This window comes from Mustela putorius, unplaced genomic scaffold (assembly GCF_011764305.1).
Source record: "Mustela putorius furo isolate JIRA1106 unplaced genomic scaffold, ASM1176430v1.1 tig00000145_pilon_pilon_pilon, whole genome shotgun sequence".
NCBI classification, from domain to species: domain Eukaryota; kingdom Metazoa; phylum Chordata; class Mammalia; order Carnivora; family Mustelidae; genus Mustela; species Mustela putorius.
The window spans coordinates 16097568-16114997 of record NW_025421294.1 but is presented as its reverse complement, the minus strand read 5'-3'; the positions used below and the strand labels follow the sequence as shown (position 1 = coordinate 16114997).

Sequence of the window (17430 nt, the reverse complement as noted above, 5' to 3'; positions counted from 1 at the left end):
GCTCAGGTCATGATGTTAGGGTCCTGAGACTGAGTACCCTATAGGGCTCCAAACTCAGCAGGGAGTCTTCTTCTCCCTCTCTCTCTCTGCCTCTCCCCCCTGCTCTGCATGTGCGTTCTTTCTCTCTCTAAAATAAATAAATAAAATCTTTCAAAAAAGTAAATAAAATTTTTTGCATGAAAGGATGTGAACAAGGAAACAGGCTATGGAGAAACTACCAATAACTCTTTTGCCTCTGAGCTCTTACACTCACACGTACTCTCCATCACTTTTTTCCATCATATCTTCTTACTTTAGCTACTAACAATTTAGACATATACTTCCTGACAGCCCAAGTCTGGGTTAAATGTCCTCCCCTCCTAAATGTTCCCTGAAGCACACACTTCCTGCCTTCCCTTGGGAAGTTTCTTCACTGAATTTTTTTTAAAAACAAGTATTTATTTGAGAGACAGAGAGAGAGCACATGCACCTTCGCAGGGGGAAGAAGAGGGGTGCAAAGGAAGAGGGAGAAAGAGAATCTGAAGCACCCTGCTGAGCTTGGGGCTGAGGCAGGGCTTGATCTCACCACCCTGAGTTCCTGACCTAAGCAAAAATCAAGAGTTGGACACTCAACCGACTGAGCCACCGAAGCATCCCTCATTGAATTTTAACTGCGTGTTTATTTTTTTTAAGATTTTTATTTATTTGAAAGAGAGAGATCACGAGTAGAGAGAGAGAGAGAAAGAGAGAGAGGAGGAAGCAGGCCCCCTGCCTAGTAGAGAGCCCAATGCGGGACTTGATCCCAGGACCCTGAGATCATGACCTGAGCTGAAGGCAGAGGATTAACCCACTGAGCCACCCAGGCAGCCCTTAACTGCATGTTTATTTATCACTAGACTGGAAGCTATATGACAGCAGGCTACCTAGCAGGGTCTGGCACATAGTAGGGGCCTTATGAACATTTATTGAATGAATAAAAGAATCCTCATCCTCCACAACTCCCATAACATGGTTATATTTCCTGTTCCAATTCTGCCTTTACCAGTACTGTCATCTTTGATTCATCAGCTTTCAATTCACACTGGTAATTGAAATTATTAATATAACAGATATTCATTGGTTACCTCCTGTGAACCTGACGTAGAGCTAGGATACAGTAGGGAACAAGACAGACATGGTTCCTGTCCTTATGGAGCCTACAGGCTAAAGGGCATGAGACGTCAAAGAAAATAAACAGGCATTACACGATTAAAAACTATGAAAAATCTATCCCTTATTTAAATGTCCCATCCCCATGGGGAACCTGGGTGGCTCAGTGGGTTAAGCCTCTGCCTTCAGCTCAGGTTATGATCTCAGGGTCCTAGGATCGAGTCCTGCATCGGGTTCTCTGCTTGGCAGGGAGCCTGCTTCCTCCTCTCTCTCTCTCTGCTTGCCTTTCTGCCTACTTGTGATCTCTCTCTGTCAAATAAATAAATAAATAATCTTAAAAAAAAAATAAATGCCCCATCTCCTATCCCCTAATAACCCATTTCCTATGTAAATGAATAATATTCTTTTTTTTTTTTAAAGGGTCATTTGGATTCCATTCATTCAACAAAAATGTAGCTTCTACTATGTACAAGGCACTATGCTAGGGGCTAGAGATGCACTACTTTTTTTAAAGTTTATTAAGTAATCTCTACACCCAGCATGGGGCTTGAACCCACTATCCTGAGATTAGGAGTCGCTTGCTCCTCCAACTGCACCAGCCAGACACCCCTGGAAAGACAACACTTGAACAAGACAGGTGCAGTCACCTTCTTCACAGCGATTGCAGTCTAGCGGAACAGTCAAACATTGAAGCAAACGGAGAGATGCAGGCCCATGGAAGTGTTTTAAGCAAGGAAGGGACATGATCCCGTGTATTATAGAGTTCATTCTGAAGAAGGATTGAAAGAAAGCAAAAGTGGAAGAAGGAGGCTTCTGCAATTGTCCAGCTAAGAGGTGAAAACATTTTAGATTATGGTGATGGCAGTCAAAGTAGAGAAAGGTAAATAGATTCAAGATATTTGGAAAAAGAATTTATTACACCTTAGTAATACAGCTTTTTAATTGAGAACTGTCAATTCTTTGCTATGCCATATGGAATACCCTTTCTAAAGAGGTTTTTTTTTTTTTTAAGATTTTATTTATTTATTTGACAGAGAGAAATCACAAGTAGATGGAGAGGCAGGCAGAGAGAGAGAGAGAGAGGGAAGCAGGCTCCCTGCTGAGCAGAGAGCCCGATGCGGGACTCGATCCCAGGACCCTGAGATCATGACCTGAGCCGAAGGCAGCGGCTTAACCCACTGAGCCACCCAGGTGCCCTGGAATACCCTTTCTAGATAAATAAACTTAGAAAGGTAGCATAGTGGGAAAGAATTCAGGCTCTGAATCAGACCAGGTTCATCATTTTATTAGCTGGGTGACCTCAGGTGATTCAATTAACCACTTTGTTAAACAAGGGTCATAAAAATAAGTACCTCATAGGATCACTATGAGGATTAAAAAAATAATATGTATATAATATGTATACATATAATAATATGTAAATAAACCATATATACATACATATGTAAACACCTGGCATATAGTAAGAACTTTAAGATGTCAGCTATTTTATTATTATTTTAGGAAAATTGGTCTATACACATTAGTCTGATTAAAAACAGAAAAGCTGGGGCGCCTGGGTGGCTCAGTGGTTTAAGCCACTGCCTTCGGCTCAGGTCATGATCTCAGGGTCCTGGGATGGGGTCCCACATCGGGCTCTCTGCTCGGCAGAGAGCCTGCTTCCCTCTCTCTCTGCCTGCCTCTCCATCTACTTGTGATTTCTTTCTGCCAAATAAATAAATAAAATCTTAAAAAAAAAAAAAAAGAAAAGCTTACTTGTTCTCTATATTAATCTCTTCCCTAACCTAACTGAGCTACTTATCACTATAGAGTTGTATGATACACCTTCTCCAACTGTCAGACCAATCTGCTCATTATTCAAAACTCCACAACAGAATTCGCTTCCTCTTGCTTTTCTTTTAGATTTCTTTTTTGTCCAAACTCACCCCACCAGTCACTCTAGTAAATTCAACTGAATCACCACATCTTAATTTAGATCCATAAAACTATAATTACCTTTAGCTTGTCTCTGAGTCTCTTTGTGTTTGTTTTTCATGCATATTTACCTGACTTCCCTATCTTGAGATTACAGAGTCAGAGGAAGGAATTGTGGGCACTTCTTCTTTTTTTTTTTTTTTTTAATTTATTTGACAGAGAGTGAGAGAGAACACAAGCAGGCAGAGCAGCAGGCAGAGGGAGAAGTGGGCACCCCGCCAAGCAAGGAGCCTGACATGGGGTTTGATCCCAGGACCTTGGGATCATGACCCGAGCCAAAGGCAGTCGCCTGACCAACTGAGCCACCCAGGCACCCCTGGGCACTTCTTTTAATACTTCTACGGGAGTGCAGCATTCAATGAATACGGTTACTTCCCTAGCCTATTAGACACCTTTTAATTTTAAAATGATTTTTCAAACTTTTTTTTTTTTTTTTTTGGTTTAAAAATGGTTTTCAAGGGGCGCCTGGGTGGCTCAGAGGGTTAAGCCTCTGCCTTCGGCTCAGGTCATGATCTCAGGGTCCTGGGATCGAGCCCCGCATCAGGCTATCTGCTCGGCAGGGAGCCTGCTTCCCCTCCCTCTCCGCCTGCCTCTCTGCCTACTTGTGATCTCACTCTCTCTGTCAAATAAATAAATAAAAATCTTTACCAAAAAAAAAAAAAAAAGCTTTTCAAAAAAAAAGCTTTTTTTAACCTCTATACTAGTATTCTATCTTAATTTTTATACTTTCTGAATGGTGAATGGACTTTTTTTTTTGGTAATGATAAAAGCAATGAGTATGAAGAGAAGAATGAAAAATCTGTCTAGGACTTCTGGGATTAGCTAATCCTGGAGTTGCTCTGTGTGCAGCCTTTGACAGTGAATGGGCAGCAGAAGAAGAGTGTGTGGTGGTTGTGGTCAAAGGCTTTGGAGTAAGATGCCTGGGTCTAAATTGAGGCTCTGTCTCATGCTAGCTCTCTGCTCCTTCAACCGTGGGACTCTGGAACCTCATGTGTAAAATGTGAATAATGATAATACCTACCTCTTGAGGTGGCTGTGAGAATAAAATGAGCTACCAAGCAAACTGATTAGTCCAGTGCCTGGTTCATAGCAAGTGAATGTTCAAGGATTTTAAGCTAAAGAGAAGGAAGGAAGGAAGAAAGAGAAGTGGAGAATACTGGAAGCCAGTTTGATCAGTGCTGGGTCTGAATGTTTGTTTCAAACTTTATATGTTGAAATCCCAATGCCCAGTCTGAAGGTATTAAGAGGTAGAGCCTTTGGGAAGTGCTTAGTTTGGGAGGATGGAGTCCTTATGAATGGAATTAGTGCTCTTATAAAAGATAATCCAGGGGCGCCTGGGTAGCTCTGTTGCTTGAGCATCCGACTCATGGTTTCAGCTCAGGTCATGGTCTCAGGGTCTTAGGATCAAGCCCCACATCAGGCTCCAAGCTCGTCATGGGATCTGTTTGAGATTTCTTCTCCCTCTTTCTCTGCCCCTCTCTCCACTCTCTGTCTAAAAGAAATAAATAAAATCTTTAAAAAAAAAAAAAAAAAAGAAGAACCTGAACAAAATAAAACAAACAAAAAGAGAGCCCACAAGCTCAACGCCTACTTCCACTTTGTGAGTAAACAAACAAAAATGTAGGACCCAGAAGAGGGCATTCACCAGACATGCTGGCACCCTGATCTCACACCTAGTTTCTGAAACTATGAGAAATAAACTTCTATTGTTTATAAGACACCCAGCCTGTGGTATTTTGTTATAGCAGCTCAAAAGGAAATAATAAAGGGAAATTCTAAATCTGACTGACATGAGCTAAGAACAAGTAGCCGTGTTAATTAGGGAGACTTAGATATTAAGACAAATGTACCCGAATTAGAGAAGTTGCACTTCATAGGTACTAAAATTTTTAGAAACTTCTGTTGCCTAGATTTCTCCTGAAGTGGTGATACCTGTAATTCTCAGGAATTAGCAATCACTCACTCATGCTATACCACTCCAGACTCCGGAACCACAAGCTTCAGCCTGCCATCTTGTCAACATTCCACAAAGCATTGCCAGCTGTGTCATGGGCTCGTATGGGAAACGTGACACCTGAGTCATCAAAACACTGCTTGTTGTTCCTAAATAGCCTACCTACTCAAATTATCACCACCATTACCATCATCATTGTGGAGCAGTCCTAGGGCTCCTTAAGGAATGAAAGGAAGGAAGGAGGAAAGGAAGAAAGAAAAGGAGAAGAAAAAGCAAAGGAACAGCTAAATACAAACAATTATTAATTAATGAGATTCCAATTTTGAGGACCACATATATTTATTTGTATATATATATATATATTTTTTTTTTGAGGAGAGCAAGAGAGCACATGAGTGAGCTGGGGGTGAGGGGCAGATGGAGACAGAGGGAGAGAATCTCAAGCAGACTCTATCCCCATCAGTAGCCTGATGCAGGGCATCATCTCAGGAATAGGAGATCATGACCCAAGTGGAAATCAAGAGTCAGATGGTTAGCCGACTAAGCCACCCAGGTGCCCATGAAGGACTATGTTTTGAAAATTTGTTTTGCACATTTATGACATTTAAGATCCCTATTTTTACAGTACCAATGAAATGGGACTGCTCTGAACTATGTAAATTGGGGGCACAACCATAGGCCTGCTTTTTTTTTTTTTTTGTCAAGCTCTCAACATCTTAGTGGCCAGAAGTCAGTATCTTTTTCTAGACATTCTTCCATATAGCATCTGAGAATGCAGGCTCTAGTGTTAGATTGCCTGGCTTTGAATCATGAACCCCTTCCATCACCTCTGTTCTTTTTTTTTTTTTTTTTTTTTTTAAGATTTTATTTATTTATTTGACATTACAAGTGAGAGAGGCAGGCAGAGAGAGAGTGCTGAGCAGAGAGCCCGATGCGGGACTCGATCCCAGGACCCTGAGATCATGACCTGAGCCGAAGGCAGTGGCTTAACCCACTGAGCCACCCAGGCGCCCTATCACCTCTGTTCTAAACTTGTTGTGTGACCCTGGGCCAATCACTTGGACCCCTTTAGGATAGTACTTATTTGGTAATATTGCTGTAATGTTGTATAGTCATTTATTAATATTTACTGAGGATTGGGACACCTGGCTGGCTCAGTTGGTTAGGCATCTGCCTTTGGGTCAGGTCATGATCCCACGGTCCTAAGATAGAGTCCCACATTGGGTCCTTGCTCAGCAGGGAGCCTGCTTCTTCCTCTGCCTGCTGCTCCCCACACTTGTGCATGCTCTCTTTCCAACAAATACATTTTGAAAATCTTTAAACAAGGGGCGCCTGGGTGGCTCAGTGGGTTAAAGCCTCTGCTTTCAGCTCAGGTCAAGATCCCAGGGTCCTGGGATCCCCTGGGATTGAGCCCCAAATTGGGCTCTCTGCTCAGTGGGGAGCCTGCTTCCCTTCCTGCTTCTTTGCCTACTTGTGGTCTCTGTCTGTCAAATAAATAAATAAAATCTTTTAAAAATTTTAAAAATATTTACTGAGCATTTATTACCTATCAGGTTTGTTTTCAGTGCTAAGGAAAAAGGAGGACAAAATTCTTGACTTAATGAAAATTTATATTTTAGTTAGGATGAGGTAGAGAAAATAAATAAATGAAAAATTTCAGACTATGAAAAATGCTCCAAGGAAGATAAAACAGAATTATGTGATAGAAAATAACCAGAGGAAGGAAGTGAGGTGTTACTTTAGATGGGAAGGTCTGGTTAGGCCTTCCTAAGGAGGTGGATTTGAGCTGACAAGAAAAAGTTAACCACGCAAATATGTATGGAAAAGAGTTCCAGGCAAAAGGACCAGAAATGCCTGAGGTGGGAAGGACCCTGAAATGGTTGAGAAACCAAAGATGCTTTGTCCTCACTCCTCTCTCCCCAAACATCCAGGATCCCCTCCTCACATTCAAATGATGATTTCTTCTTAATTCACTGAAAACACAGAAGCTATCAGTAAAGAACGTCCATGAGTTACATTTCCTACCTCCATCAACAGGTGTTCTTTTCTTGACATATTATGAACAATCAGAGCGCCAATTAAGACCTACCGAACACTTGTACACTAAGTCCTGCTCTTTTTTCCTACTAAGAGATTTTATTGTTGCAGTTGCTCACCTCACCTCTCACATCATCAGATTTTCTTTCTTCATTACATCATACTCATCTGAATCCATACATATCATCTTACCTAATGCAAGCAAGCAGACAAAGAAGTGAAAGAAAAACAGAACAAAATGCAAGCTAACCCTATCTTCTCTATCTCACAGTGCCATCGAGTACCACCATTGTTCCACTCCCCTTTACAATAAAACCCTTCATGAGAACTGTCTTACTATCTCTAATTCCTTTCCTGAACTTGTTCCAGTCAAGTGTTCATTTCCTCCACTCTATGGAACTATCCAGGTCATCTGTGATTTCCACGCTGCCAAATTCAGTGGTCAATTCCTTATCATCATTTTCCTTGATCCAAGAACTATATGTATGACACTGTTGAAAACTTCCATCTTTTCTGAGACATATTTCTTTTCTCTCTGTTCTGCTGTCTCATGGCCATGCCTTCTCAGTTGACTTTCTAAATAGGGGGAAGCCCTAATGACCTTTCTAGATATAGTCACTTCCTAGACGATCTTATCCAGGCCTATGGTTTTAAACAAAATATACATGCTGATGAATCCTCAATCTTTAACACCAGACCCAATCTTTCTTATGAACTCCAGACTCACAGATCAAACTGTCTACTTGACATCCCCACTTGGATTTTTATATTTTTTATCAATTATGCCTAACAAGCTACCCCCAAACTTAGTGGCCTCAAACAATAACCATTTATTATCCCTCACAATTTCTGTGGGTTAGGTGTGTGGGAGCAACTTGACCAGGTGGTTCTAGCCAGTGGGGTCTTGAGATTACAGACAAATGTTGGCCAAGGTTATAGTCATCCAAAGGTTTGACTGGGGCTGGAAGCTCTGCTTTTTTTTTTTTTTTTTTTTTTTTTTTAAAGATTTTACTTATTCACTTTGACAGACAGAGAGAGATCACAAGTAGGCAGAGAGGCAGGTAAAGAGAGAGGGAAGAAGGCTCCCTGAGCAGAGAGCCCCATGCAGGGCTCAATCCCAGGATCCTGAAATCATGACTTGAGCCAAAGGCAGATGCTCAACCCACTTAGCCACCCAGGCACCCCAAGGAAGATCTACTTTTAACATGGCTTACTCACAAGGCTAGAAAGTTAGTTGTGGCTATTGGTAAAGAGGTTTCAGCTCCTCAAATTGGGGCTTGTTCACAGGGTTGATTGTCATGCAACATGGCAACTTACTTTCCCTAGAACCAGAGATCCCTGTAGAAGCTACAGTGCTTTTTATAAGCTAAACTTGGAAGTCAATTGTTGTTCCTTCTAGAGCATTCTGTTGCTTGCAAAGGTAAACCCTGATCCAATATGAGAGAAAATACACGTGGGTGTGAATACTAGAAGGTGAGCATCATTGGGGGCCACCTTGGAGGCTGGCTACCACAATGTATAACGTCTAAGAAAATATGTACTGTCTAATTTATGTCCAATACTGAATGTATGATCTACCAACCATTCTTGAAATCTGCTTCCCACTTGTTTTCCCCACTTCAGGCCAGTTACTCAAGTCAAACCCCTTGGTATCATCCTTGATTCCTCTTTGTGTTTTATACCAACAACTAGACTCTCAGTAAGACTCATTGATTCTACCTTCAAAATATATCCAGAATCCAACTTCTTACCATCTCTTTCACCGCTATTCTAGGCCAAACCAAACCACCATTACTTCCTAACTGGTTTCCCTATGCTTGAATTATTATCAATCCTACTTTTAAAAATTAAAAACTGGGGCGCCTGGGTGGCTACAGTCCACTTTTTCGGCCCTTCCAGCCTAATTACCACAAAGGAGCCATTTCAATCCTACTTTTAAAAATTAAAAACTAGAACAGATAATTTTATTCATTTGCTTAAAACCTTCAGTGTCTTCTGGTCTCACTCAGGGTAAGAACCTGAAGTCCTTACCATGACCAACAGAGTCCTCTGTGACTTGGCCTCTAATGACTTCTGTACCATTACTTTCCTCCTGGCTCACTCCACTCCAACCCCATTGCTCCCCACTTTCCTGAAATGTGCCGAACTAGTACCTGCCTCAAGTCTTTGCACGTCCCTGGAAAGCTCTTTTCCCAGATACCCATGTGACTAAAACCTTTACTGCTTCTTGACCACTGCTCGGAGAGTGCTTTAAAGTTCCCCATCGTGCTCTATCCCCACACTTAATTTTTTTTCTTTATAGAATATATCCCACCTGACATGATAGCTGTTCATTTGGCATCATTCTCCTCCTGCTAAAATAGATCTCCAAGAGAATACCTATTTTCTTCACTGCTAGAACCCCACGGACTCTATCGGTGCTTTGCATATTAGAGGTTTTCAGTAAGTGTTTCTTTTTAAGTAGGCTTCACACCCAAAGGGGCTTGAACTCATTATCCTGAGATCAAGAGTTGCATGATCTATCAACTGAGCTAGCTAGGTGGCCCCGGTATTTCTTGAAAGAAAGGCTGGGATGCCTGGCTGGCTCAGCTGGGAAAAGCATATAACTCTTGATCTTGACATTGTGAGTTTGAGCCTCATGATTGGTGTAAAGATAACTAAAAAATAAATAAATATACTAAAAGAAAAAAAGAAAAGAAAGGCTAAGCGCAGGAACCGAGGGACACCTAGGTGAATCAGTTGGTTAAGCATCTGTCTTTGGCTCAGGTCATGGCCCCAAGATCCTGGGATCAAGCCCCACATTAGGCTCCCTGCTCAGCAGGGAATCTGCTTCTCCCTTTCCCTCTTGCTGCTCCCCCTGCATGTTCTCTCTCTCTCTCTCATAAATAAATAAAATCTTTAACATAAACAAACAAACAAATAAGTAAATGTAGGAACTGAGGGCATATTGGTGGCTCAGTTGGTTAAACATGGGACTCTTGATTTTGGCTCGGGTCATGACTTCAGGTTCATGAGATCAAGTCCCGTGTAAGGTTCTGCATTAGGCATGGAGCCTGCTTGAAATTTTTTTCTCTCCCTCTCACTCTGCCCTTCCCCCCTCAAATAAATAAATAAATAAATATAGGAACTGGAAGAAACTAACCCATGAAACATTACCTGGTAGAGTGCCCAGCACAAAAGTATGAGGTATTATTATTTGATGTTTCCAAATCCCAAGGGGCTTATCTGATTTTTTTTTTTTAAGATTTTATTTATTTATTTGACACAGAAAAAGAGACAGTGAGAGAGCGAACACAGCAGGGGGATTGGGAGAGGGAGAAGCAGGCTTCCCACCCAGCGGGGAGCCCGATGTGGGGCTCAATCCCAGGACCTTAGGATCAACACCTGAGCCGAAGGCAGATGCTTAATGAAGAAGATACCCATGCGTCCCCCTAAGGGGCCATTTATATTAGCCATTCCTACAGTTACAGAGTGGGACAGAACAGCCTAAGTGTCTGCCTTAGGCTCAGGTCATGATCCCAGGGTGCTGGGATCAAGCAGCACTGAGCCCTGCATCCGGCTCCCTGCTCAGCAAGAAGCCTGCTTCTCCCTCTCCCATTCCCCCTGCTTCTGTTCCCTCTCTTTCTGTCTCTCTCTGTCAAATAAATACATAAAATCTTAAAAACAAACAAACAAACAAACAGGGACGTCTGGGTGGCTCAGTTGGTTAAGTGTCTGCCTTCAGCTCGGATCATGATCCCGGGGTCCTGGAATCCAGTCCTTCATGGGGCTTCTTGCTCAGCAGGGAGCCTGCTTCTCTCTCTGCCTCTGCAGCCGCTCTGCCTGCTTGTGTTCTCTCTCTGATAAATAAATAAAACCTTTAAAAAAGAAAACCAAAAAAACCAAAAACAAACAAACCCTTAAACATATTTCTCTGAAGAAAACAAATCTATATTTCCATAATGAAGAGAGACCATTCAAATCATCTCGCTATATATCTGCTAACTCACCTTGCCTTTGCATAGCCAAGATTCAAGTGACATTTATTTATTTATAAATAAAAGTAAGTTCTACATTCAATGTGGGACTTGAACTCATGACCCCCAAATCAGGAGTTTCATTCTCCCCTGACTGAGTCAGCCGGTGCCCCGAAGTGACTCTTCTCTGAGTCAGATGAGCTGCTACTTGTGACCCAGACTCAGCCGAGACTGATATTTTGATGGATGTGTGTTTAATTAGGTGATCATCTATAAACGTAGAGGCATGAGAGGGTCTGTTTGTAACTATGAAATTCCTGGTTTGAAATTCTACCAAAGCTTTGTCTAACTGCATTTTGGGAAGACAGATTGTGATTATACATTACACAGAAATTTAAATCTGAAAAATTACTCTTAACCTCTCTTATACACCTGGGACAGCTCTCAGCCACAGGTTAAAGAAGATGACCAAAAATAAAAAAAATTGTGGGCAAATCCACTTTGATTATGGAAGGCCTATCCACCTCTAGCAACACTTGTGTGAAATTGCATAGTTAACAGTTCTTCCTGGTTGAGGCCCAGTTACCCTAAAGCGGAGAAAGGGAACTTGGTTTGAATAAGGATGGTATAGATGTATATTCTTCCTATAGTCACTCTCTCCAATGCCTTATATCAATAACCTCTCTTAGATCAACTGACATCTCTTTCTCTTCTTGTGAAGATAAAACTGAGAGAAAAGCCAATCTTTGTAAAGTATCCATTTTTAACATCCACCTTCATTAAGGAAAGAACATTTATTTGATATTAGCCTTATTCTCTACTCTCCCAAGAACAGTGTCTAATAGATGGTAACGGGCTTAATACATATTTGTTGGATTAATTTTGAATGAACCACATCGTTAATATTTCAGTGTTTGCTTGCATGATATTTAAGTGAAGGTTATAGGTGTGGACTTTGTGGTCAAACACAAAGAAAGGCTGGGCCCTTCCACTCATTAGTTTCATGATCTCTCTGGAATGCAATTTTCTCATCTGTGAATATTGTTTACTATACAGGGGGCCTATGAAGGGGAGAAGCAACAATACATTGAAATATTTAGCACAGGGCCAGCACAGAGTATGTTCTCAAAAACTGTGGCTAGGATTATTATTTACAATGCCTGACTGGTTGGCTCCCGGAATCTGAACTCCCCAAAGGCTGGATCGATATAAATGGATATAACTTTTCAAACTTCTGTGATAAAAGCAATTCCTATTCCATTTCTATCACACTACTATTAAGTTCTTACCTAGCCTGAGGCCTAATCACATCACTCACATTTCTCTTTTTTATTTATTTATTTATTTATTTATTTTTAAAGATTTTATTTATTTATTTGACAGAGAGAAATCACAAGTAGTCGGAGAGGCAGGCAGAGAGAGAGAGACGGAAGCAGGCTCCCTGCTGAGCAGAGAGCCCGATGCGGGGCTCGATCCCAGGACCCTGAGATCATGACCTGAGCCGAAGGCAGCGGCTTAGCCCACTGAGCCACCCAGGCGCCCGACATTTCTCTTTTTTTAATTTGTCATTTTTGGGTAACACTTCATCTCTGTAGTAGGACGTAGTGAAGGAAACGTGAATAAGCACAAGGAAAGGGAGGAGGAAAGAGGGAAGCGGCAACCCTTAGATATGATAAAACTATGGGCTTACTAAGATCTAGATGCAAATTCTGATCCACCTGCAAATATGTGTGATTCTGGGTAAACTACTCAGTCTCTGGCCTTTTCCCCTCATTTGCAATGTTGGGGAGAAGGTGTCATGAAGGAAGCTCATTAGATGATTTCTAAGTGCATTTTGCTACTACTCTATGTAAGAGGCCCACAAACTGCAGGCAGCAAGCCAACCCTGGTTGGCCCCTGCTTCTGTTTACTTGCAAGGTAATGATGGCTTTTGCACTTTTAAATGCTTTTTTCTTTTTTTAAATTAAAAAAAAAATGTTGTGACATTTGAAAATTATCTAAAATTGAAAATCTTATATAAGTTTTATGTGGATACAGTCTTAATCATTTGCTTACATATTACCTACGGCCAGCTTCATGCCAAGCAGGCAGAGCTGGGTGGGTGTCAGAGACCTCCTGGCCCACAAAACCCAAGATATTTACTATTTAGCCCTTTTAAGAAAAATTTGCCTTTTCCTGCTCTATGCATAGATAGCATACCTGTTTATTTTAGGCTGACTCATCTCTCTTATAGAAAGGGTATGCTCATCAGGTATTTTTCAAAATATTATTATTGTAATGCATAATCCCATAAACTGTTCAGCTTTCTAAGAGGAGAAACCATTTTGCTCACCTTTGGAATCCAAGTGCTAGTGCCTTACATTGTGCTGGCATATAGCAGGTGCTCAGTATCTGTTATTGGATAAGCATTGTGAGACCAGTGCCAAGCTGGGAATTTCAAAACTTCAAAAGGAATTTCTCATTCAGTACAAACTAAGTTGGCTATTTTGGTAATTTCGATTGGAAAAAAATATTTCTAAAAACTTTTTTGCTGGCCAAAATTTCTCCCTGCAAAAACAAAAACAAAAACAAAAACAAAAAACAAAACAAAACCCTACTGAATTTAGATATCTAGTGAAAAGAGAATTTTAAAAAATATTAGAATCGTTCTTCTTCCTAAATAAAGCATATGTTAAAAAGATTGGTAAAATTGAAATGGCCTCAGCCTTCTACAACTGTGCGTCACGTTTTAAAAATGACGATTATTGGAGTCCAGGGCATGGTTGTCAGAAACATTCTGCGTAACTTAGGCATAGCGGCGAGAAATACAAGCATGTATGCTAAGCAAAATGATTGTGTAAGAAAAAAAAAAAAAAGTAAAATTTTGCATTCTGTGCAATGTGTCGAACGTGAACGTATTGCACGTTGTGTTGCAGATTTACTACAGCTGAGTCATTTCGGGACACAAGTGTGTTTCCAGGAAAAAACGAGAGGAAGGAATCAGGCTGAGGGGCTCGCCGGGTTCCCCCAGGCACTCCCAGTAGCAGACACCGGTATTCCGCGGCGGGCGGCGGCGTGGTCAAAAAAGGAGCCGCGGCCCCTTTAAGAGGCACAGCACCTTCTCCAAGATACCATCTTGCACCAGGAGTTCACGTAAGCTCTCCACCTACCTTGCTATATCCCCTCCTTCTTAACTGGGTACGGCCGGCCGGCGGGGCGAGCGAGCCTTTTTATTGGCTTTGCGCGCACGGCCTTCTTCCTTCTATTGGTTCTTGCGCCCGCCACTCGGCGCTATCTCCCGCCCAACTGAGCCGTCGGGCTAGGTTGAGTGAGGGCTCTTGGGTTAGTTCCTGTTAGGCCCCGGCCGGGGGAGTAGGTTGAAGTCTTCTAAGATGCCCGGTGGGCTGGGGCACCGGGAGCTGTGAAGAGGGCGTGAGGAGGCGGCGAGGGGAGACCCGCGGCAGGCCTGAACAAGAGCGGCGGCCGAGCCCGCCTTCCCTGCACCATGCTCATAGAGGATGTGGATGCCCTCAAGTCCTGGCTGGCCAAGTTACTGGAGCCGATGTGAGTGAGCCAGCCTGGGCCAGGGCCGGCGAACGTGGGCGTTGGGGGCCCGCGGGGGTGTGGGGGGAGGGGAGGCGGCGTGGGGGAGGGCGGAGCGGAGGGGCCGCGGTCGGGAGGTCCCGGCTACGTCCTGTATGTAGTACTATCACCATTGTGGGGGGGGCGGTGGGGGGGGCGGTGGGGGGGGGGAGCCAGAGCCTGGGGCGTAGAGGCGGTGTGGCTGTGGGACGGGGTGGGGGGGGCGGCAAGGACAGCGAGGGCTTTTTAAGTATAAATATTGAGGTGCTGGAAGGGGTAGCAGAAATAGTGAGGGAATTTAAAATTTTGTTGTTTGAGAACTGCGAGAGATCGCAAGGCTGTCGAGGGATTTTTAAACGTGAATATTGGGATCTTGAAGGGTGTAGCAGGATGTCGAGGGCTTTATTAACCGATATTAGTGTGAGACTAAGATCCAGAAGCGGAGTGTGGAGGGCCTTTTAAAAACGTGAGGGCAGAAAGGAGTAGTAGGGACATTGAGGGCTTTATAGCGATTATTGATGAGCGGTAAGGGTTCAAGAATTTTGAAGGATTTGAGAAACACGGGGTAGTTGAAAGGGATATGTGGGCATTGAAGTGTTTTTGGGAATTACTGGAAAGCTGTGAAATATGATAACAAGGATATGAAGGGATTTTAAAATATTATCCAAGAGTTGATAGTGCTAGGAGGACTAATAACTTCTAAATACCATTAAGGGTTGGAAAAAATAAGGGTTTTAAATTTTAAGGGTTGAAAGGGCGACCCTGGTATTTAGTATTATTGGAGGAGTATTTGAAAGGGGGAGACCTGAAGCATGCAAGCATTTTTAGTTATAGCTATTGGAGGAATAAAAGGTATAGCAGAAAGACTTAAAGAGTTTTGTAAATATTGTTGAAGGATTGTGAGGGCAACTGAGGATAGTGAGGTGTAGGATATTGTTGAGCAAAAAAGAATGAGAAGGGCTTGTTTTTTAAAAATATTTTGGGGGGTGTTAGTTGTAGAAATATTGGGAGGCTTCAAAGGGATAGCAGAGGTACCAGCTTTGTTTGATTGTTTTGTAACCATTGTAAGAGGGTTGGATTGTGGTGTGTTTATTTGGGATACCGGGGTATAGGTAGTTTCTGAGACATCTCATACAGGGAAGAGAGGGAAGGCTGAAGGGAGGATTGGAGAGAGATGATACCTAACTCTCCTGGGAAAGAAGGCATGGAAGGGGAAGGGAAGGGATCATTTCTTGCCTTCTTCTCATTTCTACTACTTATTCTATTAGAGGTGAGGACTTCTAAAGGAAAACTTAAAGGACTGCTAAAGGAAAAGGTACAAGAGGAAGGGATGGGCAGGCATGCTTCATTAGATGAGATTACTGTAGTGAAAAAATACAGTTTTTCAGAAGTGGAAAAAAGGCATAGTGTGGGAGGCATGGAGGTATGGTGACTTTGGTGCTCTTCCGAGATAGCTACTTCCCCGATTATCTATTTCCTGGTCCTTTTGAGAAATCTTGTTAGCTAACTTTGTTTGTTGTTGTTTTGCTCCTTTGATTTCTTGGACGTTAATGTCTAGGAAGAGATGCACCTGTAGTCCAGTGTATCAGCCTTGTAAAGGTAGGCTGGTTAAAGGAGACAGCATTAGGGGAGGTTTTTTTGTTTTTATTTATTTGTTTGTTTGTTTTATTAGGGGAGTTTTGATATCTGAAGTGCTATTTATATTCTGAGGATGAGGAATATGTGAGTAGAGTACAGGTGTTAGTGAAAGTACACTGAGGCTTTTGGGTTTTATATTAGCGATGGTCTGTTTGAAAGTTTTGTGGGAGAATATGGGCCGCTTGAGTATTCATCATACTTTTTCCACAGTATACTTTTGGAGCACAGTGATGGAGATGGATTGTGACAAAGGTGGGAAATGAAGTAAATAGATTTTTTTTTTTTAATTTAAATTTAATTTTATTTTTTATTATTTTTTTTAAAGATTTTATTTATTCATTTTACAGAGAGAGATCACAAGTAGACTGAGAGGTAGGCAGAGAGAGAGAGAGAGAAAGCAGGCTCCCTGCTGAGCAGAGAGCCCGATGCGGGACTCGATCCCAGGACCCTGGGATCATGACCTGAGCCGAAGGCAGCGGCTTAACCCACTGAACCACCCAGGCGCCCATGAAGTAAATAGATTTAGGGAAATTGACCACATATGGAACAGACTAAAAAAAAATAAAGAAAAAGGTCTGTGTTTAAAAAAATTCTTAACCTTCATGTTATTTAACATAAACCCTTGTTTGTGTGTGCTGGACAGTTTTGCATACAGGCTCTGAGTTTTTTAGTTAAATATGTGTGTCTTTGATAGAAGGTGACAAGTTTTAACGTTATAGTTAAGTGCCCTTCTTTTGTAAACTCCCTAAAATGTTTTATTCTGGGTAGTGGTGTTTTCTTTTTTCTTCTTTTTTTTTTTTTTAAGATTTTATTTATTTGAGAGAGAGAGCAAGAGTGAGGCAAGGGGCAGAGGAAGAAGCAGATTCTTCACTGAGCTAGGAGCCTGATGAGGGACTTGATCCCAGGACCTCCCAGGACCCTGGGATCATGACCTGAGCCATAGGCAGCCACTAACTGACTGACCCACCCAGGCACCTCTGGTTTTTTTCTTTTCTTTTTCTTTTTTTTTTTTTTTTAATATTTTATTTATTTATTTGACAGAGAGAGATCACAAGTAGGCAGAGAGGCAGGCAGAGAGAGAGGAGGAAGCAGGCACCCTGCTGAGCAGAGAGCCCAATGTGGGACTCATCCCAGGACTCTGAGATCATGACCTGAGCCAAAGGCAGCGGCTTAACCCACTGA

General features: G+C 42.1%; 1 protein-coding gene across 5 annotated transcripts in view; it reads left to right on the top strand.

Moving 5' to 3' along the window:
• The first annotated feature begins 14329 nt into the window (after positions 1 to 14329).
• RBM27 (RNA binding motif protein 27) overlaps positions 14330 to 17430 on the top strand; it is an 81070-nt gene continuing 77969 nt past the window's right edge. For 4 of the 5 annotated variants that reach the window (XM_004744702.3, XM_004744699.3, XM_004744701.3 and 1 more), the window contains exon 1: positions 14330 to 14592. In XM_004744702.3, the coding sequence (XP_004744759.2) occupies positions 14534 to 14592 (59 nt within the window). In that variant the 5' untranslated portion in view covers positions 14330 to 14533. The remainder of the gene's footprint in view (positions 14593 to 17430) is intronic. The other variant, XM_004744698.3, reaches the window with a different exon arrangement.